Source organism: Pseudochaenichthys georgianus, chromosome 12 (genome assembly GCF_902827115.2).
Source record: "Pseudochaenichthys georgianus chromosome 12, fPseGeo1.2, whole genome shotgun sequence".
Lineage (NCBI taxonomy): Eukaryota > Metazoa > Chordata > Actinopteri > Perciformes > Channichthyidae > Pseudochaenichthys > Pseudochaenichthys georgianus.
The window spans coordinates 29,488,207-29,515,163 of record NC_047514.1 but is presented as its reverse complement, the minus strand read 5'-3'; the positions used below and the strand labels follow the sequence as shown (position 1 = coordinate 29,515,163).

The window sequence follows — 26,957 nt, the reverse complement described above, 5'->3', positions numbered from 1 at the left end:
GTGTGTGTGTGTGTGTGTGTGTGTGTGTGTGTGTCCGCATCTGTAGCCTGTTATTGTCTCATTATACCGCACTGTGAATGAATCAAAGTAAATATAGAAGTGGTCATGAACACATCTGTCCATCAGACAGAGGGCTGCTGCCTCCTGTCATCATTAATGGACGTCTCTTTAAAATGACCGCTCAGAGGAGAGGAGTTCTCCTTTCTCTAACCGCCTGCTGCTTCCCCTCCTCTCTCCTCGGTTCCCCTCCTCGGCTCCTCCGCTCACATCTGTGGGCGGGACTAAGTCTCGAGGATAGGAGTCGAAGAGGGGAAATGTAAGAATTGAGAAGCCTCTTCTGTCTAGAGTTGGGAACCGAAACTCGGTTCCAGATGAGAACCGATAAGAAAATGCCGGGTACCGGGCACCCATACAAAATACACAATTTCGGTTCTGCTTAACGTTTCCTAAACGCAGTAGACCCTGTATTCCACCTGGTCCGTCTGCGCTGTGGCGACCCGGTGGAATACAGCGGCGGACTGGCCATATGTGTGTTCTGGAGAATCACAGAACGGCCGGTCGTCAGCGGGTCGTTGACGGCCGGCTCGGTTCGCTGACGGCCGGCACCGCCCTTCATTTTTTTAAACGGCATCATGTAAGCTGCGTTGACAGGCGACAGAGGTCCACAGTTGCCCCGCAGCGAGGCTCCCCCCGCCCTCCCGTAGACAGTTCACGAGCTAAGTCGCTTCATAACACCAAAGATGGATCGCGGTAAACGCTCTAAAGTGAGGCTCCACTACACTAATGGCGCGTTTCCACTGCAGCGGGTAGCTCGCTTTAAGCGTTTCAAGCCGTGCGGGGCCCGTTTTTGGTTGCGTTTCCAGTTGGCCTAGTTTTGGCCCGGGGCTACTTTTTCACCTTTTTCTGGCCCGACTAAATCGTGGTTCTAGGGCCAGGAACAACCAGGCTGAGTCGGGCTGAGTATACTAAACTAGAGAGAGAATCGCTGGCAAGGGGGCTACAACTACAACAAGATGAACATATTTGACCGTGAGTTAATTGTAATACACGTTTCAAAATGATGCCGAAGTAACAACATACTGATACCGGTTAGTAAAAACCATGAATTAATGCTTTGACAAGTCTGCAGACAGACGGCAGGCAAAAAACCCTTTTAAAATGCGTGTTTTCTAAATGGAGCTTGGCTAAGCTAACGTTGTATATGCTCCGACCGTCCACACTCACAACAACGGCCTACAGCCAAAAATAAACCAGCGACTGTATTCTCCATGACACAGACAGTCTGTGGTTTGTACTTGTTTAACTTTTGTCTAATTTCTGAACAGACATGAGGAGCTGTGAGCTCTGAGTGCTAAGAGCTAACGGCTGTGTTGTTTTTCTGGGGCTCTCATTCAAGATGACGTCACGTTACTATAGTAACGCAGTGTAGGCACTGTGTTACTATAGTAACTGCCCCAGTTCCTAAACTGTAATGGAAGCGCAGCATTAAAGTGAGCCGGGCCTAATAAGGCCTAACCAAACCGAGCGAGGCCTGCAGTGGAAACGCGCCATTAGAAAGAAAAAGACAAGGCACAGTGTAATGCCTGCTAATAGCTTGCCACAGGCATAGCTCAGCTCAAATAAAGCACAGCTATTGTGCAATACATTTGTATTGCATGTATATTTTTTATTTGTAAAAATGTCAGTTAAAGCTTAAATGAATAAAGATATTTGTGTTATCTAAACGTTTGACCTCTTTCTTTTACAAGTTTGGAATCGAAACGTGGAATCGATAAGAACCGCAATCGATACATTTCAGACGATACCCATCCCTACTTCTGTCTCTTGTTTGCTTCCATAAAACGTCACAGATTACCCATCATGCCTGGCTATCAGAGCAGAAGAACCCGTATGAGCGCTCACAGAGCATGCGCAAACGTTTGTTGTTGTTTATAGTGTCAGTTTTACGTCGCCACTTCCATTCACATTTTTATATCTATATATACTATACTTGCACTGCTTACCGTTTTCATACTTTATATATTTTTAGCATATTCATACACACTGTTCATACTGCTCCAGGCTGCTGTGTATATCTAGTGTATTCATACACACTGTTCATACTGCTCACAGGCTGCTGTGTATATCTAGTGTATTCATACACACTGTTCATACTGCTCACAGGCTGCTGTGTATATCTAGTGTATTCATACACACTGTTCATACTGCTCACAGGCTGATATCTAGTGTATTCATACCCCTCACTGTTTATTCATCATTCAATTCATTCTATATGTTATTCTGTAGATTGTGTACATTACTTTTCACTTCACTGCTTGTTGCACCTGGTTAGAAGCTAAACTGCATTTCGTTGTCTCAGTACCTGTACTATGTGCAATAACAATAAAGTTGAATCTAATCTTGAGCAGGAACAAATGTATTTACTTAGTACATATCTGACATTAACGATTAAACACATTTGTGCATTCTTTATAAATGCAAACAGAGTCAAGCTGACTCCGAGCTGTCCGACTTCAGGAGAGTTTTTTTAGACCTCCCCCGGCTGCAATCGGCTATTCTCGTCTACTTTCGAGGCGAGCCACAGCTCATCTCAAACAAACCGTTCTGATTATACTTCCATGAAACAAGCCTATATTAGTAACGTCGCTAAAAACAGATTTAACCAAACGGAAGTGGTCACTCAGAGGGGCAAAGAACGGATTAAATATAGGCTATCTGAATAACACTTAACATATCTGTTGAAACTACTTTTACATAGCATTTATTCAAGAAAGGCCTTAAATAGTGTGTTAATGTATCCGTACCTCGGTTAATCCAGATATCTTCTTGGGAGGGGGGGCTTCTTCCTGGAGAGAACAGCGCGTGCGCCCTGATTCAGGAACGTGACTTCAGGAACACAGAAGCAGCTTTATAAAGACTAAAGACAGGAGATCGCGTGCTGATCTGACATCTAATGTAACCCATGTAACCAGATGTGAAGTATGTTCAGTCTCTTCCTGTTGTGGTTCCCCAGCGGTCATGTGACTAAGTCATGTGACACACAGTTTAGGGTGGCGCAGTGCCCTCAGGCGGCGACATGTGCAAATATCTTTATCTGCTATTAGGATTTGCATGCTGAGTGTGTGAATCCCAAATGTCATTAAATATTATATATATATTTAAAACTTTGCTAATAAAACTGTCAGAAAATCCTGTGAGAGAAAACGGCCGCATAATTAACGCATAATCATGATTACTTGAAATGTACTTGCAATTAACAGAGCATAACAATAGAAAGTACATGAATACAATTAATATAATATATACTTAATAACAACTGTAGCTTTAATATAAAACAAAGCAGTTGTAGCAGAGTTACTATGGTTACAAAGTGGACAACAACACTCAGCTGTTCTGCATAGTTACTATGGCAACAGGTAAACAAGAAGTTCAGAGACAGAGGAAATGTCTGTGAGAAGAACAGAAAGAGCACCAGAGGTTTTTTCAGAGGAGGCCTTCGAAGAGATGCTGATGGCGGCCGCCCCCGCCACTGCCGTGAGCAGAAACCTTAGACCATCTAAACAACAAATCGTCCCCAAAATCCCGGAGGCAGTGGACGACTTCCTGAGAAATGTCCTCCAGAGAGCGGGCCTGGGCCGGACTATGATCAGCTTCGAGAAGGAGTGGTACGGCTCAGCGCAGAAACTCATGACCCAGACCCTGTGGAGGGCAGGAGTCCTCCTCGTGCCTGATGCGCTTACACACAGGCAGCTGGTCCAGGCTCAGCTGGACACTGTGCACAGAGACACAGACCCGCTCAGACAGGAAGTGCTGCATGCAGGGGAGCGTCTGCTGAGGACGCAAAGGGAGAGGGATTTCTACCGGCTGCAGTACCAACGTGTCGCCGAACACAAAAGTAGGCTGATGGAGGACCTCCACCAGCTGAAGAAACACCTGCAGTCCTACAGGCCGGCACTGAGGCGGCTCGAGGACACCATTCAGGAGGCTCTCAGGAAGAAAATGCTCCTCAGTTTAAAGAAAGACAGAGTTCAAAACTCCAAAGCACTGAATCAGCAGGATTCCCAGATCAAGAAAGAGAGAAGCATAAAAAGTGGCGGCACTGGGCCACAGGATACCGAGGCCCCACACTCGGAGCACACCGGGGTTCCCACCTGCAGCAGGGGGCCGGAAACTGAACATGAAACCATGGAAACCCCTCTCAGCCTGTCCTACTCCATCAGAGCCCACAAGCTTCCTATCAGCTGCATCCACCTCCATCCACGAAAACTCATCGTCGCCTCCGCCAGTGATGACTGCAGCTGGAGGCTATGGCTGCTTCAAGCCCACGGGGAGAAGGTAAGAGAAGGGGTTAATAATAGTAGTAATGTATATTAAGCTTTGTACTATAGCACGTTTCATACCCCTGGTGCAGCTCAAAGTGCTTTCACAGCCTCTACACATCACAAACTAAAGAAGAAATTCCCTTCAGGTCAGACGTTAAACCTTTTTGCACACATGCAGCATAACAGCATATATAACAATTCAAGGGACACAAGGGGGTAAAGTAGGTATGATAATAACAATATCATACAACAAAATGAATAATGATCGCTCTCAAAGACAAAAATGAATAAATAAAAGAATGAAACCTATAAAATAAATGAGTAGATAAAGCAGAAATATGCTGGGTAGCCTATATCTCTGTCATCAGCCATATGTTCTCCCATCATAACAATGCAACAATCAAACCAAAATGTAGCAACTTGATGAGAGTTCTCTGCTGCTGTATGCCACTGTAGCAATGATACATGAGATGGGACTAGAACACGAGATCATTGTAGTGAGGTCTGACAGGCTAAGCCAGGCAGGGCTGGCAAACTCATTTCAGTTATGGCCCGTCTACACTACAGCGTCGACAGCGTCGAAAACTCCAATCTGCCATTCACTTTCAATGGGGTGACGTCACGTTGCCTCGCTTTTTCGCCGAACTGAATTGTGGGTAGCAGAGCGGTCCGTCTCCGCCGGAGACGCCGGAGTAGCCAGCGCCAGCCAATCAAATCCCGTTTCTGAAAATCTGACAGCTGAAGCCGTAGCCAATCAAACCGCGTCTAAGCTGGGAGAGACACAGATGTAGCACTCCAGATCAGACTCAAATGGGTGTGTCTCAGTCAAAAGCCCAGCGGATGCCAGTGGCTGGGGGTGTTGCCAAATTGCTTGAGGGCGTTGCCCAATTTCCCCATTTGTTCAATTACAGGATTTGACCATGAGATGGCGCTTCATTCACAAAATACACAATGGGTGTTGTAGAAACATCAATATTTTAGATCAAATAAAGTATATAGTTTGCTTTATGCAGTATATTTCTTATAATATTGTACAGTAGATTGAAGTAAATCAACGTATACATTAAGATAAGATAAGATGGACCTTTATTAATCCCGTGGGGAAATTCAGTAGTTCAAACAGCAACAGGGTGAGAGTGAAAAACAGGACAGCACAGATTCACACAGATTAATAAAATCAAAAATAAGATGAGCGATAAAAAATAATAATAATAATGAGAAACTATTAAATAAGAAATGAATAAAACTAAAATGTAATTATCATATCATATATTATAAATTAATGTATTGTATTATTAAGTAATATCATACATTAACCCCATTATAGCAGATGCCACATTGAATGGATGAACACATGTATGCATCAATAATTACAACAGAGTATTTCTAAATACAAGTTGTAAAAATACTTATATGTATTTAATATTAACCCTTTGGAGTCGACCGTCACACCGGCGTGATCAGATCACATGACCTGTTCAAGCCGGTGCCGCATAAAAACAACAGTCCGGACAACATTGCCGTGTGTTTCTGTCGAAAGTACTGGCTTGAAACTATATCCCAGCCTTTGTTTCATGCAAAAAGACCCAGTAAACACGGAGATACGTTCATTTCTATATTTCAAAAAAAGTTGGAGGAGAAACTAACTATCGCCGTAGCCATCACCCGGTTTTGTATGACCAGACCCTCTTCACCTACCGGGATACAAACCGGAGGAACCAGGCATGGAGGGAGGTGGCAGAGACAGTGGGGGAAACTGGTAGGTTTTCGCCTGTTTGGGGAGTTTATATATATATATTGCTCCCATAAAATCCCCGGGTTTTTTTGCTTTGTATGTCGGGGGCGGGAGATTCATGTGATTGGTTGTTGGTCGTGTTGCTTGAATAAAATCCCCAAGCTTCAGACACGCCCAGCTCCAAGCTTTTTTTGAAGCTGTTGTGTGGACGCTCCGTTAAGCAATAGAGTCTGTCTGCAGACCGCAGCAAGGGAGATGGGTCTGTCTGCAGACCGCAGCAAGGAGGCGTTTCCTATAGGGGCGTTTCCTATAGGGGCGTTTCCTAACTTTTTTTATCCAGCTGCTTTTATAAATCGTCATTGTTCTAGTGATGGGAATTCCGGCTCTTCTTGCTGAGCCGGATCATTTGGCTCACCAAGAAGAGCCGGCTCTTTCGGCTCCCAAAGGGCTCTTCAGTTTACCACATATTATACCTTTTAATTAAATTAAATGTAGCGCTGTTTTGACTAATGATTTATATGTGTACACATATATCACTTAAATTATTCAAGACATCCTTTGTACTGAAGTATTCAAAAGTAAAAATTACATGTTTAATATAAATTATTTGCTGTGGCCAATTGTTTTCATTGCATTTACAGACCCGTGTAACTCTCTGATACCACCCAATTAATGCATTGACTTGCTTGTAGAACCACGCTACACAAAACAGATGGCAACACCTATAAAAACTATTTAAAAAAAGGGGCTACTGTATCAACCTATATAAAGTATATAAATATAGTTTTTCTCCCTGCAGGAGAGGGGAGCGTGCTTTGAGATCAACTCAGCGGCCCAGACATAGACATCATAGCTACGGCGACATATATTCAGTTGCCAGTTACTTTTGGCATTAGGGCAGGGATATCTTTCAAGGTTTGACATAATGAATTGTGCTACTTTTAAAGCAAGCAACGATGTTTTCAAATCTGTAATCAAAAAGCTCCTCAAAAACACTATAGAAGCAGTTCCTGCCGTTGTTACGTTAGTTCAAACAGTAACAACGGACTACTTTTCTTAGCGGATGCATGTCAATTTAAATCAATACATAAAACTATTTTTTAAATCAATAAAATCTTTTTCTAAATCCATAAAAGCATTTAAATTATTATTGGGAGTCATGTCGTTACTTTGTTGAGAATGTGGCCATGTGTAATAAGCGGGATAATGTCCACATTGCACATTGCATAATGTGCCTTCATGCCGATCTAGATCCCTCCGCAAAAACAAAACAAAAAAACGTCTCATTCGCGGGCGAGAGCCGGCTCCCGTCGCTCACTATAGGAAACGCTCCTATAGGAAACGCCCCTATAGGAAACGCCCCTATAGGAAACGCCTCCTGCTGCGGTCTGCAGACAGACTCTATTGGCTCTCTCCGCTAAGAAAAGTAGTCCGTTGCTACTGTTTGAACTAACGTAACAACGGCAGGAACTGCTTCTATAGTGTTTTTGATTACAGATTTGAAAACATCGTTGCTTGCTTTAAAAGTAGCACAATTCATTATGTGAAACCTTGAAAGATATCTCTGCCCTAATGCCCTATGTCTGGACCGCTGCGTAAAAAGGAGGGTTTCTGACCCATTACTTCTCTTCCTACTTTTTGTCCCCCTCTTCTCCCCGCTGCAGCCTAGCAGTTGATCTCAAAGCACGCTCCCCTCTCCTGCAGGGAGAAAAACTATATTTATATACTTTATATAGGTTGATACAGTAGCCCCTTTTTTAAAATAGTTTTTATAGGTGTTGCTATCTGTTTTGTGTAGCGTGGTTCTACAAGCAAGTCAATGCATTAATTGGGTGGTATCAGAGAGTTACACGGGTCTGTAAATGCAATGAAAACAATTGGCCACAGCAAATAAATTATATTAAACATGTAATTTTTACTTTTGAATACTTTAGTACAAAGGATGTCTTGAATAATTTAAGTGATATATGTGTACACATATAAATCATTAGTCAAAACAGGGCTACATTTGATTTAATTAAAAGGTATAATATGTGGTAAACTGAAGAGCCCTTTGGGAGCCGAAAGAGCCGGCTCTTCTTGGTGAGCCAAATGATCCGGCTCAGCAAGAAGAGCCGGAATTCCCATCACTAGAACAATGACTTCTTCTGCGAGGATTTATAAAAGCAGCTGGATAAAAAAAGTTAGGAAACGCCCCTATAGGAAACGCCCCTATAGGAAACGCCTCCTTGCTGCGGTCTGCAGACAGACCCATCTCCCGTTAAGGGCCCACACACTGCCCACTTTGATCTCAAGTGGGCCGGACCAGTAAAATCATAGCATAATAACCCACAGGCCCTATAATGACAATATTTCTGTTTAAGTGCAAATAAGTAGGCTACAAGTACATTCAGAAAATGTCCACATGTAATGAGATGCAAAACGTTATGAACAAACTGAAATGTATTAAGACACAGTTTCCACCTGAACTGACTCACCACAAAATACAAATAAAAACGTGGGAGTTTGAGTTATATCCCTTGCCTTGAAAATATAGAATTTCTATATTGAAAGTTGGGGCAGTGCAGCCACAGTGTCACATCAAACCAAACTATTGTTTATCCAATGAAGCTGCTGATTGACATTATAATACACAATGTTCAAATACCCCAAGTGAAGGAGTTCAAGTATCTCGGGGTCTTGTTCTCGAGTGAGGGAACAATGGAGCGTGAGATGGGCCGGAGAATCGGAGCAGCGGGAGCGGTACTGCAGTCGCTTTACCGCACCGTTGTGACGAAAAGGGAGCTGAGCCAGAAGGCAAAGCTCTCTGTCTACCGGGCCATGTTCGTTCCTACCCTCACCTATGGTCATGAAGGATGGGTCATGACTAGTGCTGCGTACCTGGACTCACATTCAGGTTCAGGTCCGGACTCAAGTCCAGAGGTTCAGGTTCAGGTCCGGACTTATAAGTCCGGACCTGAACCCATGGCTTGTGTCAAGTTGTGCGAGTAACTAAAGTGAACTTCCATCCATCTTCTCCCGCTTATCCGTGGTCGGGTCGCGGGGGTAGCAGTTCCAGCAGAGAGCCCCAAACTTTCTTTTCCCTGGCGACATCAACCAGCTCTGACTGGGGGATCCCAAGGCGCTCCCAGGCCAGCGAAGAGATATAATCCCTCCACCTGGTCCTAGGTCTACCCCTTGGTCTCTTCCCAGCTGGACGTGCCTGGAACACCTCCCTAGGGAGGCGCCCAGGTGGCATCCTAACTAGGTGCCCGAACCACCTCCACTGGCTTCTTTCGACGCGAAGGAGGAGCGGCTCAACTTCGAGTCCCTCCCTGATGACCGAACTTCTCACCTTATCTCTAAGGGAGACACCAGCCACCCGGCGGAGGAAACCCATCTCGGCCGCTTGTATCCGCGATCTCGTTCTTTCGGTCATGACCCATCCTTCATGACCATAGGTGAGGGTAGGAACGAAAATGGCCCGGTAGACAGAGAGCTTTGCCTTCCGGCTCAGCTCCCTTTTCGTCACAACGGTGCGGTAAAGCGACTGCAATACCGCTCCCGCTGCTCCGATTCTCCGGCCCATCTCACGCTCCATTGATCCCTCACTCGAGAACAAGACCCCGAGATACTTGAACTCCTTCACTTGGGGTAAGGACTCATTCCCTACTTGGAGTGGACAGTCCATCGGTTTCCTGCTGAGAACCATGGCCTCAGATTTGGAGGTGAACTTATTGTGAGTTAATTATCAATTGAAAATTAACTCATAATCAATTAAAATTCAAACTCGTCAGGTTTATTGTGCTCCCTTCGAACTTGTGTCTACATTTCTCTACAAAGTACAAATGTAAAAAAAACACTTTTTGCGACTTAGTCTACAAATGACTTATGACAGCAACTACAGTGAACTACTACAAAGTTCAAACATTTATTTCATTTACCAAACTAAAGTAACCAAACAGTCCCTGAGCTGACTGAGCCTAAATCCCTAAAACGTTGCTGAAAGGTAGAGTGTAGAGTAGACTATACGCATTACACTGTTACACACCTACTATACAGTATACACTGTAGTGACTGTACAGTCAGAGCGTACTGTAACTGTACTGTCTGTACACCATGTATTTTCTACAACTCTACATGTGTACATTATACAGTACATACTACATACATAGTGATGTACATACTGTTAGAAATTAAAATCAATGTTGATATGGCGTAATTTTGAATTAAATACACTATTTAATTTAAATCAGTTTTATTCTGAAAAAAACGGAAGTTCACACTATTTACTTACTACTTTTATTCTGAAAATTCTTCACTTCCGGTTAGCATTAGCATGTGGCGAAATGCTACGTTTTCAAACCGTGAGTCGAAGGTGAAATTACATGTGATGTTGTACACTGAGCACACTGGGATTAGCACTCATTTATTGACGCTGAATAACGTTTATCAGGGAATGTTTAAATAACCACAGACACCAGAATATACGTAAGTGCTAGTTTTTTTGCGAGGCCAAGTACCGGTTCCTGGCGTTCCGGTTTTAACCGGACTTGAACCGAAACTTTTTACAAGTCCAGTACCGGTTCGGCGTACCGGTACGCAGCACTAGTCATGACCGAAAGAACGAGATCGCGGATACAACCGGCCGAGATGGGTTTTCTCCGCAGGGTGGCTGGTGTCTCCCTTAGGGATAAGGTGAGAAGTTCGGTCATCAGGGAGGGACTCGGAGTTGAGCCGCTCCTCCTTCACGTCGAAAGGAGCCAGTTGAGGTGGTTCGGGCAACTAGTTAGGATGCCACCTGGGCGCCTCCCTAGGGAGGTGTTCCAGGCACGTCCAGCTGGGAAGAGACCAAGGGGTAGACCTAGGACCAGGTGGAGGGATTATATCTCTTCGCTGGCCTGAGAGCGCCTTGGGACCCCCCAGTCAGAGCTGGTTGATGAGGGGAAAGGAAAGTTTGGGGCTCTCTGCTGGAACGGCTACGCCCGTGACCCGACCACGGATAAGCGGGAGAAGATGGATGGATGGAATGTTCAAATATTTCAGTAGGTTCTTATATTCACAGAACTGAGGTCACTGAACAGTAGGTCAACTCACTGATTAATTTTCTCCTGAAACTTGACATCTTTTAGCCCTCACAAGCGCATCAATATCAGACTTAAAATCCTGACTAGTAGCCAATTTAATTATTTCATTCAGGCACTTGTGTGTGAGTCTTGAGCGCAGCTTTGTTTTAGTAATGTTCATTACAGAGAAAACCTGTGGTGGTCCCAAACATGCTCAAAACTTTTGCTGCCAAGGCTGTCAATTTGGGTATCCTGGCAAAAGATACCGATAAAATGTGCCCAAGTCCGACGAGGCAAATTTGTCCTTTAAATCCTGATCACATTGTACAGATGTAGCACCCCAGATAGGACTCACATGGGTGTGTCCCAGTCAAAAGCCCAGCGGAAGCCAGTGGCTGGGGGTGTTGCCAAATTGCTAGAGGGCGATGCCCAATTTCCCCATTTGTTAAATTACAGGATTTAACCATGAGATGGCGCTTCATTCACAAAATACACAGAGACAACTGGGTGTTGTAGAACTTAGTCTGTTTCAATGTTTGCAGCTCTGCAGTTATGTTACTGAATACTGTAGCATTTAATCACTTATGTGTTACTGTATGGTTTTCACAAGCTACTATAATGAAAAAACATCAATGTTTTAGATCAAATAAAGTATATAGTTTGCTTTATGCAGTATATTTCTTGTAATAGTGTTGGGGTGTTTTTACACAGTACAGTAGATTGAAGTAAATCAACTTATACATTAAGATAAGATAAGATGGACCTTTATTAATCCCGTGGGGAAATTCAGTAGTTTAAACAGCAACAGGGTGAGAGTGAAAAACAGGACAGCACAGATTCACACAGATTAATACAATTAAAAATAAGATGAGCGATAAAAATAATAACAATGAGAAACTATGAAATAAGAAATTAATAAAACTAAAATGTAATTATCATATCATATATTATAATGTATTGTATTATTAAGTAATATCATACATTAACCCCATTATAGCAGATGCCACATTGAATAGATGAACACATGTATGCATCAATAATTACAACAGAGTATTTCTAAATACAAGTTGTAAAGATATTTATATGTATTTAATATTAACCCTTTGGAGTCGACCGTCACGCCGGCGTGATCAGATCACATGACCTGTTCAAGCCGGTGCCGCATAAAAACAACAGTCCGGACAACATTGCCGTGTGTTTCTGTCGAAAGTACTGGCTTGAAACTATATCCCAGTCTTTGTTTCATGCAAAAATACCCAGTAAACACGGAGATACGATGATATAAAGTTAATACATTTCAAAAGTATGAAACATGGAAGAACATATTTTAATATCTTCGCCGTATTTGATCATTTTACGAAACGGAAAATACTGGAAACTGTAGATTCTGCTCAACAGGATGTATTTACCAGGGAGGGGTGAGGTAATCAGGTAAACGGAGTGATACGAAACGAGACGAAAAGAGACGAAGAGGGACGGCGGGAACCGAAGAGAGACGGCGGGAAATGGAGAGAGACGAAGATATACGAAGACAGGTGGCGGGAGACGAAGAGAGGCTACGGGAGACTGCGATTGAAGTAAAGTGACAGACAAACATTGAGAATTTAGATATAGTTAGATAGATTTAGAGTTTTGAAGATTCAACTATGATGAAGAGAACTCTGAACGTGAGTTAAGCTTTAAGCTTGTTTTTTGACCTGGAGGAGGAGGAATCTGTGATGTTGCCCTCTGTGTCGTAGTTGACAGAAACCGCTTTGAAGTGTGGCACAGATAAAGACAGAAACAACGGATTTTTGTACATAATGTGTATATATATATATTATTTGTATTATATTTATGGAAGCACGGCATTCGTTTATGTCGGCTGCCCTTAAAGGCAATGTGAGCGTCCATTCCCATTGGATAACGGAGAATTGTACACCCGGAAGTAAGTATTCCTCTTACTGTCGATTGATTTTACAGTGATATCTGCACTACTCATCGATTAAAAAACACCAGATTATCCTTGTTAATTACACAATTACATTGGTTTAAATTGTGTGCAATGCTTTTATATTTTTCCCCTTCGATTCGGAGAAACAAATATTTGTTCTGAGTAAAGGATGGCAGAAGACACTACACTACCCAGAATCCCCAGCTATCGTTTGGACTACACCATGTGCTCTGTTTGACAAACCCCGTTTGTTTCACCATTCATTCCACTGGCTGGCGTCTATGTCACATGATCTTCACATTTCTCCCTGCAGAAAAAGAAAACATGGCCGAACTTCGTTTTATTCTCGGTGGAAAATGCCTATTTTAAAGTAAGTTTGGCCATTAAAATGCGTTTTGATGCGAGAAATATGAGTTGTTATTTCAGATTATGTGTGCAGTGGATGTACATGATCTTTAGTTTGCTAGTTATTACGAAGATTACTTCAGGAAATCGCGACGTTTTCATTGTTACCAAGGTGGTTGCTAGGGACGCTGCTATCGATATTATTTCTGTTATGTTGTGTAACTGTTTAATGGTGTTATCTTTATTGCTAGCCCCTTCCCCGTCAATGTATAGTGTTTGTCCACAGCCTAAACATATTAGTTCAACAAAATCCGCATCTAAAGATAGCCTACGTTATTTCCCCCCGTGCAATTCCAGTCTCACATCTCACAGCACATCGTCATTAACAAATACCGGAAACAGACCGAAAACATTTTTAAAAAAAAATAATAATACTTTATTCCGTGTGTGCTTGCTTTTCTCTTTGGAAGTCATCACATAACGGCATTGTAATACACGGTTCGGCTGCATTAAATGTTACATATCTGCCGTAGTTCTGTATTTATAGAGCCCTAATGAGAAGACCTCTAGACAAACATGAGGAACTGAAAACGTGACGTGGATCATAAATATATCAGCCATTAAACAACATCTTACATTTCTTTTCACACAATACGTCTCCTTGCAGTATCAACACTAATTCGGCTCACTTTTATATTTGATCCAATTGGTAGATCGGCTGTATTTACACCTTACACAGCACATCTGATATAAAGGGACACCTGGTGGTTAAAGCATGTTATTGAATTTAATTATTTTTATTATTAGATATTAATAGGATCCCTATAAAGTATATTCATTACTCATTATTCTCTACTAATAGTTAATTAAAGACTGTATATAATGACTATTTTGCACATCCCTTTCAAGATTTCAAGATGTTCTAAGGTTTATTGACATATCATATAGGCCTACACAACTATAGTGTAGTTCTGCACTGAATGAAAAACTTGGGTTACAGGTTCCTCAATAGTGCATTACAAGACATCTATCAATATGTGTGCATACCTCCAGCAATGTTAACTATGTTGAAGCACTTATTTTAACTGATATTATACATAATGTATTATACTCTTATAAGATGTATATAGATATTTCATCTCCGGCCTTGTCAGGTATTGAACAATCAATAAATAAAGAACACAGAATTGTTGAATATAAAACACAGAATTTGTGTGATTATACTAAATGATTTTCAAATAAACACAACTGCATATGTAACTGTTACACATGCTGATGTAACGCAAATGTTCCAACTTGGGATCAATAAAGTATATCTTATCTTAAGCTGATCGATGGCTACTGCCATATTTGCAAAATGTGCCTCTGAACCTTGACAAGTGCATGTTTCAGGCTTATCAATTAATGTAATGTAATGTTATCACAGGGGTCACACACATAAGACCAGCTGTTAAATAAAGCTCTTCTGACCTTAGCTGGCATGTGGGTATATATAGTAATACTGCCCATAATGGGCACAAGCAATTTTCACCCATTTATTAATTATATGTTTTAAATGTGAGTGTTTCCTGTCCCCTAAACCTCCAGGGATGTACACAGTTTAATAAGCAACTTCTTATTATGGGAAATACGAAAACGTCTTTTAAAACTACAACTCCCAGTAGAGACGTGCCATAGAGAACATGTTGCGAAACAGAATAGCCAGCATGTGTAGTTCTGGGGACGGGGTGGGGGAGGGGGGACGCGGTGGACCCGTTCAAATCCAGTTTTGGACAGTCTGCCGTGGTTTCATCCCATTTCAAGTGCTGTTCGAGAATCGGCTTAACCCTCAGAGCACACTCTCCAATCACAGAGCTTGAGGACTATCACGGGGTTTGTCAAACAGAGCACATGGTGTAGTCCAAACGATAGCTGGGGATTCTGGGTAGTGTAGTGTCTTCTGCCATCCTTTACTCAGAACAAATATTTGTTTCTCCGAATCGAAGGCGAAAAATACAAAAGCATTGCACACAATTTAAGACAATCAATGTTGTGTAATTAACAAGGATAATCTGGTGCTTTTTAGTCGATGAGTAGTGCAGATATCACTGTAAAATCAATCGACAGTAAGAGGAATACTTACATCCGGGTGTACAATTCTCCGTTATCCAATGGGAATGGACGCTCACATTACCTTTAAGGGCAGCCGACACAAACAAATGCCGTGCTTCCATGAGCGTCAAATCCCGACGCAGATGGGAATACATTGCAATCAGTTGAAAGCTATTTGCGTCCCTTTATGACGCTGAAGGAGCCTAGGAGCCACAATTGGACGACACCGGACCCTGACCAAACGTCGCTCCTGGACGATTATGGAGTGAGAGTGTGTTGCCCATGTATATATTTCCAGCTTTTAAATGGTTTCGTTGTGTATGTTTGTGTTACCTATATGAAAAATAATATCATTTTCAAAATCTGTTTTTACGTTTTTTTTTTTTTGTGATTTTAGGTCCAAAATGTTCATATAGTAGAAGATCACTGCTCTAAACAAAGTCAAAAATCCTACATCCAAACGAAATAAATATAATTAATTATGATGAATACGTTAAGTCTTGTTCATTGTTTTTCACTTTTATTAAATGTTTGATATTTCCGGTGGAAATGGTGGACTATCGGACATTCAAAATGCAGCATATTTTCACTCTTACACACATATATTCTCCTTTTACATACATACATTTTCACTCTTACACACATATATTCTCCTTTTACATACATACATGTTCACTCTTACACACATATATTCTCCTTTTACATACATACATTTTCACTCTTACACACTGAGGAGCCCCCGAAAAACAGATCCCGAAATAGCTCGTCCTGGTTTCCGCAGCAGATAGGCCTACAGTATGGTGTCTGTTATGTCAGTTATTTTAAATAAAACGTGGAAAACTGAACTTGAAAATTGTTTCCTCTTTTTATTTTATTTATCATTTTCGGGACGGGAGACGTGGGGAGACGTGTGTGATTAAAAATTAATTTGCAGAAATGTAAAGTGATCTAACTAAGTTCTATTCATATTCTTGACGGGAAGAGCCGTGTAAATGGGTGGCCATATATGCATTTGAAAAGCAATATAAATCACACAGTTATTATACAATAGGCTATAAAAGTACCATCGATAACCATTACCTTTATCCAATTCAAACTTTGGACGGGAAAAAAGGAAGGTGTACATGGTTGGGCTATACTGTAGGCCTACTGTATACATACAAAGGCCATTCAAGCTAGAGTTCTTCTGGAAATGTTCACATCAGGCCAGCGTCCTGCATCGGGTGACCCGCAAAAAAGGTGATTCGCGGGTGGTATTTTTTCAAACGCTTTTTTCCGGGTTGGGTTAGGGTAAAACAAAGATGATGCGGGTCGGGTCGCGGGTGTTGCATAATAAATATATTAAAATAATAATAATTTAGTTTAATGTTTAAATCCTCAGACTTCTCCACCGCGGGACCGTGCATAATCATAACCTCTGCAGCGCATCAATCTGCTGCTGAGCACGCCACATTCGAAATGGCTGAGGTGAAGCTCTCTAGCGGAGAATACAGCATTTTCAATAACACTTCCTCAAGAGCGAAATCCAACGTCTGGGAGGCTTTTGGTTCCTAGATGGAGAAAATAACCAACATCCCACGCTTTTTGAGACACATATGCAACTGCATGTGTTAAGAATTGCACGTTTTCACTACTCATATATAGGCTAGGCTATGCGGGTTCGGGTCGGGTTGCGGATCTTGTGCCGACGGGTCGGGTTGCAGAACTAATTGGCAATATGTGCGGGTAGCGGGCGGGTTCGGTATTGCACGTCGCGGGGCGGGAGCCGGTCTTGACAATCAGACCCGTGCAGGACTTTGCATCAGGCACCTTCAAGTTAAACAATACTACAGTAAACAATTAACACAGTAGGCCTACATTATGTGGATTAAACCACATTTATTTCGTTAAAAATAAACGAAATATGATTTTGTTTGAATGATTAAATGTCATCAGGCACCTTCAAGTTAAACAATCAGGTGCACACTTTAATGTGCCGCCGCCTCCGGACTCGGCTTGACTCGGTTTAAAGAATGCACAAATGTGTTTAATCGTTTATGTCAGATATGTACTAAGTAGCCTAAATACATTTGTTCCTGCTCAAGATTAGATTCAACTTTATTGTTATTGCACATATTGCAGGTACTGAGACAACGAAATGCAGTTTAGCTTCTAACCAGGTGCAACAAGCAGCGAAAAGTAATGTGCACACTACAATTAACACAGTAAATTATGTTGATTAAACCACATTTATTTCGTTAAAAAGAAACGAAATATGATTTTGTTTGAATGATTAAATGTAGGGTGAATTGCCCTAATGTGGGACATTTTTGCATTTCAGACTTCGGGAATATACTGCGATATGAAGCCGATACAATAAATCAAAATCCAGTACCATTCCGAAATCCCCAGTAATATTATACACTAATAATACAGTAAACTATTAACACTGTACATATTATTGTTTGCCCGTGGGATTAGGATGATCGGTAGTGAGAGCCGTGCTGCATTTTCCTCCGGTCGGATGTGATATACATGTATACAACTGACCTTTGTAAGATTAATACTTCATAAAATACTGCAGATCCTTTATCTTACCTCTTTCTAATCTACACACATACAAGTATTTAACTGAAGTTACACAACAGTGTTGTTGATACAGAGTTGGAGTTTATTCACACGTCACATACTACAGTGGGTAATGTTTTCAAGAAACATTGAACAGTGCTGCCACATATGACACAGGGAAAAAAGAAAAGACTCTGAACCCTTTCTTTGCCATTATATAAAACTAGTGTTGCTACAAAAGTATTAATTAGGCTTACTAATAAGACAACTCAGATCTGAAGCTACTCAGGAATCTGCTGCCTAAGTACAATAAAAAAGACAAAATTAATAGAATCAAAACCTTTTTTGTTGCATTTTAGTAGAGTATAAAAATAAATGCCTTTAAAATAGGATGCAAGCAACACTAGTTTCTTAACCTGAATTGATGATAGACTATAATCAATTTAAACAGAACAGATCTTAATGTTTGCATTCTTATACCATTTTGTACAATAATTATAATGAATAAGTTCAAACAAACTAAAACTTACAGCTGATTAATAACGGTATCTAACTTGAGTTTTTATTATATCAAAAACCTGTTGAAACGCTACTGTTATTTTTATTGCTTCTTTCACAACTTCGCCGTCTTTGAAAGACTTCATGTGTTTCGCAAGAACGTGACTGACACGATAAGGTGCTATGGTAGCAGCCTTGCTCTTGTTGTTGGGCCTGGTGAAAATGGACTGCTGTGCATTTAGCGGTCCTTTCAGGCCCCTCCCCTTTTGGGAGCGCAGAATTAGGAGGGAATTCCGTCTCGTAGCGTTTGTGCACTGTTTTGAAATGCCGCTCCTAAATTACCCTTCTTCGATAAAGCCACGCTCGCATTGCAGATGAGACAGATGGACTTTGAATTGGAATACATACAAAAATGATCATCCTCCCACTCGGAGTGAAAATGATATATTTGGGGCTTTTTTGCTTCTGCCATTCTTGTGTGTGTGCAGACTGTCACTTCTGTTGACACGGACAACGTCAGCGAACTAGTGCCCACTGCCCACAAGTCACGCCCCGACACATGGGGTCACGCCGGCCAATCACAAAGCGTTGATGCGTTCAAGTGCATTATTCTGGCACAGGAAGATTATGATATAGGACATTAACGATAAAACTGAATATTGTTGTTCTATTTTTAGACACATCTCGCGATCGACTGAGAATCACCCCTGTTGTAAACTCACGTGGATTAAATTTAGTGCATTAATTTCAACTCGCGAACATATGATACATTACATGATCGTGAGGATGATGATTGAAAATCGTTTGTTTGAGCCTGGATGCATTTCCTGATCTAAAGACATAGCGATGGTTTTGTACTTACGCCAACGTGAATTAAACATTATTTTGTTAAATAAAAACATGGTGATGTTTAGTAAATGATTACATGTCTCTTATTTAGCACAGAATATGATCCTATCCGTGACATATGGATCTTAACAAATATCCGCTATATCAGATACCTGTAGATCAGCTGTTTATTTCACATGAGTTCCAGTGTGGCAGCTTTTTAATCACGGCTCCCCCTGGTGGATCCATGATCCATTGCAGCTGGTTTCATTATAATTAAATGTATTTATCAAGGGGGCGTTTCAAGTCCTGCGGGGGGGTTTTCCTTTTCAGCAGGGGCCCACCCCGTCCCGATTACGGGTAGGCGTCTGAAATGAAGCGCTACATCTGTAAGTCGATTATCTCAAGTTGTATGTCGATGGGCAGATCCGCAGCCTTAACTGCAAATGGCAAGCGAAAAACTGCAAACTCTGTCTCAAGCTCACCAAAGACCTGAAACCGCCGCTCAAACGCAGCAATTCCGTAATTTTGTCTTTGTACCTTCTCATCTCAGCAGTAACTCCGGTCATATGCACATTTCTTAGATGAGGGAAATGAGCAGGGTCACCACTTGACAGCTGTGTCTCCCACAAAGCCAGCTTCAACTTAAATGCACGTATGCTGTCACAATATTCTGACAACTTTTTTGCGACCTTGCATCGTTATGTTCAGATTATTCAAGTGCTCTGAAATATCCACCATAAATGCAAGGTCCTGCAGCCATTCTGGGTTTTTTAATTCATGCACTGGCTTACCCTTTTTCTCCATGAACTGTCCAATTTCTTCCCGTAGATCAGAAAAACGCTTCAGCACGGCACCTCGGCTCAACCACCTTACTTCAGTGTGATATGGTAGGCTACAGGTGATGTCTTTATCACTGAGGAGGCTGTCGAACTGACGGTGATTCAGCCCTCTGGCTCGGATGAAAGTGGTTTGGACAACCACTTTCATGACGTGTTCCATTTGTAACGTCTTGCAACACAATGCCTCCTGGTGCAAAATACAGTGGAATGTCCAAAAACGATCTCCTCCATTTGCTGCTTGTACTTTCGTCGCAACACCTGCTTTTTTCATTTCATTTCATTGATGGTGCGCCGTCTGTAGCCAGACTGACAGCACGGGTCTACTCCACTCCGACCCTGTCCAGTGCTTCAACGAGAGCGCTACAAATGTCATCCGCTTTAGTGGTGTCTGTTATAGGAACCAACTCAAGGAACTCTTCGGTGGCCGTCAAAGTCTCATCAACACCACGAATGAATATGGCCAGTTGAGCAACATCTGTAATGTCAGTGCTGTCATCGATTGCAACTGAAAATGCTACGAATGACTTGACTTTTGTTTTTTTCTGGCTATCCAAATCTGCTGAAAGATCGGCAATCCTATCCTTCACTGTATTCCTCGTTAGACTAATGTTGGCAAAAGCCTGTCGCTTATCAGGACACACGATTTCTGCAGCCTTCAGCATGCATGTTTTCACAAACTCACCCTCAGAGTATGGCTTTGAGGCTGATTCTATTTCGTTAGCAATGAGATAGCTGGCTTTCACGGCTGCGTCACTTATATCTCGGCTCCGGGTAAAAACTGCCTGTTGTTTCTTTAGACCTGATAGCAGGTCATTTATCTTCTCTTTTCTCCGTTGTCCTTGCAAGCAGTCGTATTTCTCTCCATGGTGAGTCTCATAATGGCGGCGAATATTATATTCTTTGGGCACAGCAACTTGCTGCGAACACACCAAGCATACAGGTTTTCCATTTACATCTGTAAAAAAATAGGATGCGGTCCATTTTTCTTGGAAAACTCGGCACCCAGTGTCCACTTTTCTCTTTTTTGACAGAGACATTTGGGGATGAGTGTCATATGGGGGTTATTCCCTATCTTTATTCAAGAGCGTGGTATTTAAATTTGAGAGCATACTTTATTGATTTATTTCCCTCAAACCCTGTCCTCACACTCAAATAGTGCCTGCTTGCGCTTAGATCTGCTCAAACTGTACGCTTGCACTCAGATATATTGCTGCTTACAGATTCCCTGTGTTCCAGCTTAAAACCTTCTCCTCGCACTCAGGCTGTTTCTGTGCGCTCGTGAAATGTCTGCTCTCAGATTTCTTCTGTGCGCGCTCGGATCTTTTGTGCAACAACCCTGTCAAAATCCCTCAACCAATAGAGTTAGGGTTAGGCCGCAATGACACCTGGCCTAGGTGTCATTGCGGGTGTGTTCGCTTTACTTAAACTCTTTGGTTTATAAACTACCGCCCTCCACGGCTTTATGTACTTCACTTGTTTGTTGTGTGAAAACAACGGGGACAGAGCTGCTGTCAGACGATCAGCTGTGCAGTGTCATCACAAACGGACGTCGCTTCACGTGACGCTCCGGAGGAAAGGACGTCCCATTGCTCTTAAAACTAATTTCCCTGCTTCTCGTGGTTTCCTTGCGTCTCTCCATGCTTCCCTGGTGGGAGGGACTAGACGCAGGGAAACGACGCAAGTGAGAGACGCAAGGATTCCATTTAACCGACCTGAGATGCAGCCATAGCCTACTTAGCAAAGTCCTTCAGCCCCGTGGGCCAAGATGGAATGCCTCCCGGCCCAGATCCGGCCCGCGGGCCGTATGTTTGCCATCCCTGGGCTAAGACTTCAAGAGAATGTGACAGATAATATAGATCGCAGGTTGAATCACATGAAATTACAAGACATGAGTAAAGGTAAAATAATACAATGGAAAAAAGAGAAGTGAAAAGATGGGACAATATAAATATTGCAAGTTTAGATCAGATACAATATGACATACTAAGTTATGAGAAAAGACAATCGATTGTTTGATAGAGAATGATTGTGTGATAAAGGATGAAATGAGACAAAAGAGCTGAAGATAAAGATGAAATGATGCATGAGGAGGTGGGAGGACACACTGGAGATTCTGAATAAGATCCAGTGAGCTAACCTTATATGAGAGGGGGGACAGACATGTAACAAGGTTAGATTCACAAAGGTCACGCAGATCAAGTCCCTGAGCGGACTTGAGCGCATTTCCACTACAGCGTGGTTTAAGCGTGCCGTGCCCGGACGTTTTTGGTTGCGTTTCCACTCGGAGTAGTTCCGGCTAGCGGATACTTTTTCAGTTTTTCTGGCTCTCCAAAATCGAGGTTCTTTCCGGGCCAACAACCAGGCTGAGTATGCTAAACTAGTGAGAGAATTGCTGGCAACTACAACAAGATGAACATATTTGACCGTGATTTAATTGTAATACACGTTTCAAAATGATGCCGAAGTAACAACATCCTGATACCGGTTAGTAAAAACCATGAATTAATGCTTTCACAAGTCTGCAGACAGACGGCAGAGAAACACCTTTTAAAATGCGTGTTTTCTAAATGGAGATCGGCTAAGCTAACGCAGTATATGCTCTAACCGTCCACACTCACAACAACGGCCTAAACAGACATAAATAAAGCAGCGACTGTATTCTCCATGACACAGGCAGTCTGTGGTTTGTACTTGTATAACTTTTGTCTAGTTTCTGAACAGATATGAGGAGCTGTGAGCTCTGAGTGCTAACAGCTAACGGCTGTGTTGGTTTTGTGTTTCGCTACCTAGGCCTAACTATACCGTACTAAGCCGTGCAAGGCCCTGCAGTGGAAATGCGCCATTAGTGTGGACTGGTACTCTCAGGGAACCAGTTCCCCTACTGGGTACTGGGTCCCTTCGACCAAGGTTGTATATACATATATAGCTACCCACTGCCCCTAACAATATGTTGGGTTAAAACAGAGTCTACATTCAGTGTGTGTGTGTGTGTGTGTGTGTGTGTGTGTGTGTGTGTGTGTGTGTGTGTGTGTGTGTGTGTGTGTGTGTGTGTGTGTGTGTGTGTGTGTGTGCGTGCGTGCGTGCGTGCGTGCGTGCGTGCGTGCGTGCGTGCGTGCGTGTGTGTGTGTGTGTGTGTGTGTGTGTGTGTGTGTGTGTGTGTGTGTGTGTGTGTGTGTGTGTGTGTGTGTGTGTGTGTGTGTGTGTGTGTGTGTGTGTGTGTGAGGATTAGAAGTCCTCCAATCCCATTTCCTTACATGAAACAAATGGATGGGACAGTGTGAGGCTAAATCAGACCAGAACAAACATCATGTTATAAAAGAGTTGAACAGACGAGACAAGTCAATGGAGTCACTGTGATTGGCTAAAAGTAATGTCATGTGATGTGTGTTGCAGGTGGGTCAGATGGTGCTGACAGGTGAGGGTCACTCTGATTGGTTGTCTGGCTGCAGCTTCCACCCAGATGGAGGGAAATTAGCAACAACGAGTGGAGACAGCACGGTGAGTTCCTCTCCGTCCCGTGCCGTCCCACAGCAGGACGCAGACCTCGTAGAGTCGTACAGATGCAGCGCATCATTGTGGGCGGTTCCACCTTAGCGGGGCCCAGGCCAGGTTCTACAGGGATGCATTATCATGCATTGCACCCCCAATATAATTGTATGCACCTTCTATTGAAAAAAGAGATGGGGGTGAAAAATATTACAAATATAATAATAATAATTTAATTGAAAGCAAAACAAATTGTAATTGTAATTAAATGACATTGTCTGCTGCATTCATTTTGTCCGCTAACACGGTAAGTAACGTTGTTATGTCAGATGCCTGTACAGCAGTGCAGTGACACTGCATCTGTGGATAATCATGGATATACAAAAATGGTTAAAACAACCATCACTACTCGCCAGCAACACTGCATCTACTGCAGACAATAGCAACCAGGTGCAAACAAAGTCTGATTTAAGAGTCGATCATATTTCACATCAATAATCCAAATCTGTAAAGTTACTAAAGGCATTCAATAAATGTAGTGGAGTTAAAGTACACCTTTTACCTCTGAATTGTAGTGTACATAGTAGCATAACATTGAAATACAGTAAAGTATTTGAAGTGAAGTGAAGTAAAGTACAATTACCTCATAATTGTACTTAAGTACAGTAAATATACTTAGTTACTTTACACCACTGCCTCAGCAGGTGCAGGTGGGGCCCCTGACTGTGGTGTTTCTAACCCCTAACTCTCCAAGTGTTTCTAACCCCTAACTCTCCAGGTGTTTCTAAACCCTAACTCTCCAAGTGTTTCTAACCCCTAACTCTCCAGATGTTTCTATCCCCTAACTCTCCAGATGTTTCTATCCCCTAACTCTCCAGGTGTTTCTAACCCCTAACTCTCCAGGTGTTTCTATCCCCTAACTCTGCAGGTGTTTCTAACCCCTAACTCTCCAGATGTTTCTAACCCCTAACTCTCCAGATGTTTCTATCCCCTAACTCTCCAGATGTTTCTAACCCCCTAACTCTCCAGATGTTTCTAACCCCTAACTCTCCAGGTGTTTCTAACCCCTAACTCTCCAGATGTTTCTAACCCCTAACTATCCAGATGTTTCTAACCCCCTAACTCTCCAGATGTTTATATCCCCTAACTCTCCAGGTGTTTCTAACCCCTAACTCTCCAGATGTTTATATCCCCTAACTCTCCAGGTGTTTCTAACCCCTAACTCCCCAGATGTTTCTATCCCCTAACTCTCCAGGTGTTTCTAACCCCTAACTCCCCAGATGTTTCTATCCCCTAACTCTCCAGGTGTTTCTATCCCCTAACTCTGCAGGTGTTTCTAACCCCTAACTCTCCAGATGTTTCTATCCCCTAACTCTCCAGATGTTTCTAACCCCTAACTCTGCAGGTGTTTCTTCCTGCAGGTGCGGCTTTGGGACTTCTCTTGCGGCGGCGGCTGTGTGTTGACGCTGAGCCACAGCCGGCCCACTTGGGGTTGCTGCTTCCACTCCTGTGGTCACTTCCTGGCTTCCTGCTATGCTGACAGGACGGCGCGGCTGTGGGACCTGAGTAGCCAGCGCTGCACCCTCACCCTGCGCCGCCACACCGCCTCCGTCAACAGTGTCTGCTTCCTGCCCTTCTCCGACCTCCTTCTCACCTGCTCAGCCGACAAAACCCTGGCCCTGTGGGATGCCAGGCTGGGGGTCTGCACTGCTATCTTCCAGGGACACCAGCACCCCTGCAACCACTCCACCTGCAGCATGGTGGGCCACACCGTGGCATCCTGCGACTCCTGTGGCATCATCAACCTGTGGGACATCAGGAAGCCTGCGGTGTCCATGGCCACAGTGGATGCCGGGCCCCGGGCTGCCAACCAGGTGGCGTTCAGCCCGTCAGGGAGGACGCTGGCTGTGGCCTGCTCAGATGGACTGGTCAGAGTCGTGGAGGTGGACTCTCTGGTGTCCAGCAGCCTGCCGGGACACAGGGACAGCGTGCAGAGCGTGGCCTTCGACCACAGGGGGAGGGCTGTGCTGTCAGCAGGGAGTGATGGACTGATCAATGTCTGGGCCTGAACCAAGAACTGAACCCTTCAGAGGATCTCAGATTTGGCTGTCAGCAAGGCTCTTCAAATATTTCAGTTCTGAAAAAGTCCTTTTATACTAGTAGATAGAATACCTGAGTCCAGTCTTTTTTTATTTTTGTTGAAACTTTAAGAAATAAACGTTTTCCTGCAGTCCTTTACGTTGAAGCTTTTTCTACATAAAATACATTATATAAAACTCAAAATAAAAAATAGGAACTGGTCAAAGAATAAGATTACGAATATTTTTGGAATATTTTGCTACCGGATAGTTTTGGATGAACAGAGACAAACGTGTTTTGATCAATATGAGGGAATCAAAACTGGCACACAGAGAGCTTTTGGAAAATGCTTTTAAAGCCAAAAACCCCAAAAAGGTATGGGACACCTTGAAAACCATGACAGGCATGTCATCCTCAGCTAAACCTATTGTGACGAACAATGAATTTTGTTTTGCTCACGAACTAAACACCTGTTTTGAGTCACTGGATAATTCTGCAAAGTGCACTGAAATGCTCGAAACCATAATCAATCAATCAATGTTTATTTATATAGCCCAATATCACAAATGTTACATTTGTCTCAGTGGTCTTCACAGTGTGTACAGAATATCAGTATGACAATCTGTCCTTAGACCCTCACATCGTACAAGGAAAAACTTCCGGAGAAAACCCACAGTTTAAGGGAAAATGGGAGAAACCTCAGGGAGAGCAACAGAGGAGGGATCCCTCTCCCAGGCCGAACAGACGTGCAATAGATGCTGTGTGTAAATTGAAAAGATAATACATTTGCAACATAGGTAGAAACCATAATACCTGCTTCCTCTGACAAAATTACCATCAGTGTCGAAGAGGTCAGAAAAACCTTTCAGTGCACCAACACCAAGAAAGCAGCTGGGCCAGATAGGTGCAGCGGCTTTCTGCTGAAAAGCGTTGATCCTGAGCCGGCTCCCGTGAGGCCACGCCTCTTTCAGGCTTCTATTGACACGCACACCATCCCTCTGCCATGGGACACTTCACACATCAAACCGCTGCCCAAAAGAACATAAGGACTACAGTACATCCATACCTGATTTACTGGTATGCAGCTTTCCTCACTAGTAGAGAGCAACTTGTGAAGGTTAACAAAACCCTGTCATCACACCCCCCACCCCCCCCAGGGCTGCGTGAGTTCCGCTGTGCTCTTTACTCTCTACACTAATTGTCGTA

General features: G+C 42.9%; 2 protein-coding genes across 2 annotated transcripts in view; one reads left to right on the top strand and one right to left on the bottom strand.

Moving 5' to 3' along the window:
- Nucleotides 1–3,032, bottom strand: part of wdr91 (WD repeat domain 91) — a 60,931-nt gene extending 57,899 nt beyond the window's left edge. The window contains exon 1 of the mRNA XM_071205071.1: nucleotides 2,805–3,032. The gene's annotated coding sequence lies outside the window, so the exon portion shown is untranslated. The remainder of the gene's footprint in view (nucleotides 1–2,804) is intronic.
- Nucleotides 3,033–3,391: 359 nt separating this feature from the next.
- Nucleotides 3,392–25,902, top strand: LOC117456433 (sperm-associated antigen 16 protein). The gene is made up of 3 exons (XM_034096322.2): nucleotides 3,392–4,335; nucleotides 23,580–23,684; nucleotides 25,094–25,902. The coding sequence occupies exons 1-3, from the start codon at nucleotides 3,445–3,447 to the stop codon at nucleotides 25,739–25,741; spliced, it is 1,644 nt and encodes a 547-aa protein (XP_033952213.1). The 5' UTR covers nucleotides 3,392–3,444; the 3' UTR covers nucleotides 25,742–25,902.
- The last annotated feature ends 1,055 nt before the right edge of the window (nucleotides 25,903–26,957 follow it).

Bases quoted from the DNA above. Each gene is read 5' to 3' on its own strand.
- LOC117456433 (XM_034096322.2), top strand. From the start codon at position 3,445: ATGTCTGTGAGAAGAACAGAAAGAGCACCAGAGGTTTTTTCAGAGGAG. The intron at 4,336-23,579 runs GTAAGAGAAGGG...TGTGTGTTGCAG, and splicing joins TTCAAGCCCACGGGGAGAAG to GTGGGTCAGATGGTGCTGAC. The intron at 23,685-25,093 runs GTGAGTTCCTCT...TTCTTCCTGCAG, and splicing joins CAACGAGTGGAGACAGCACG to GTGCGGCTTTGGGACTTCTC.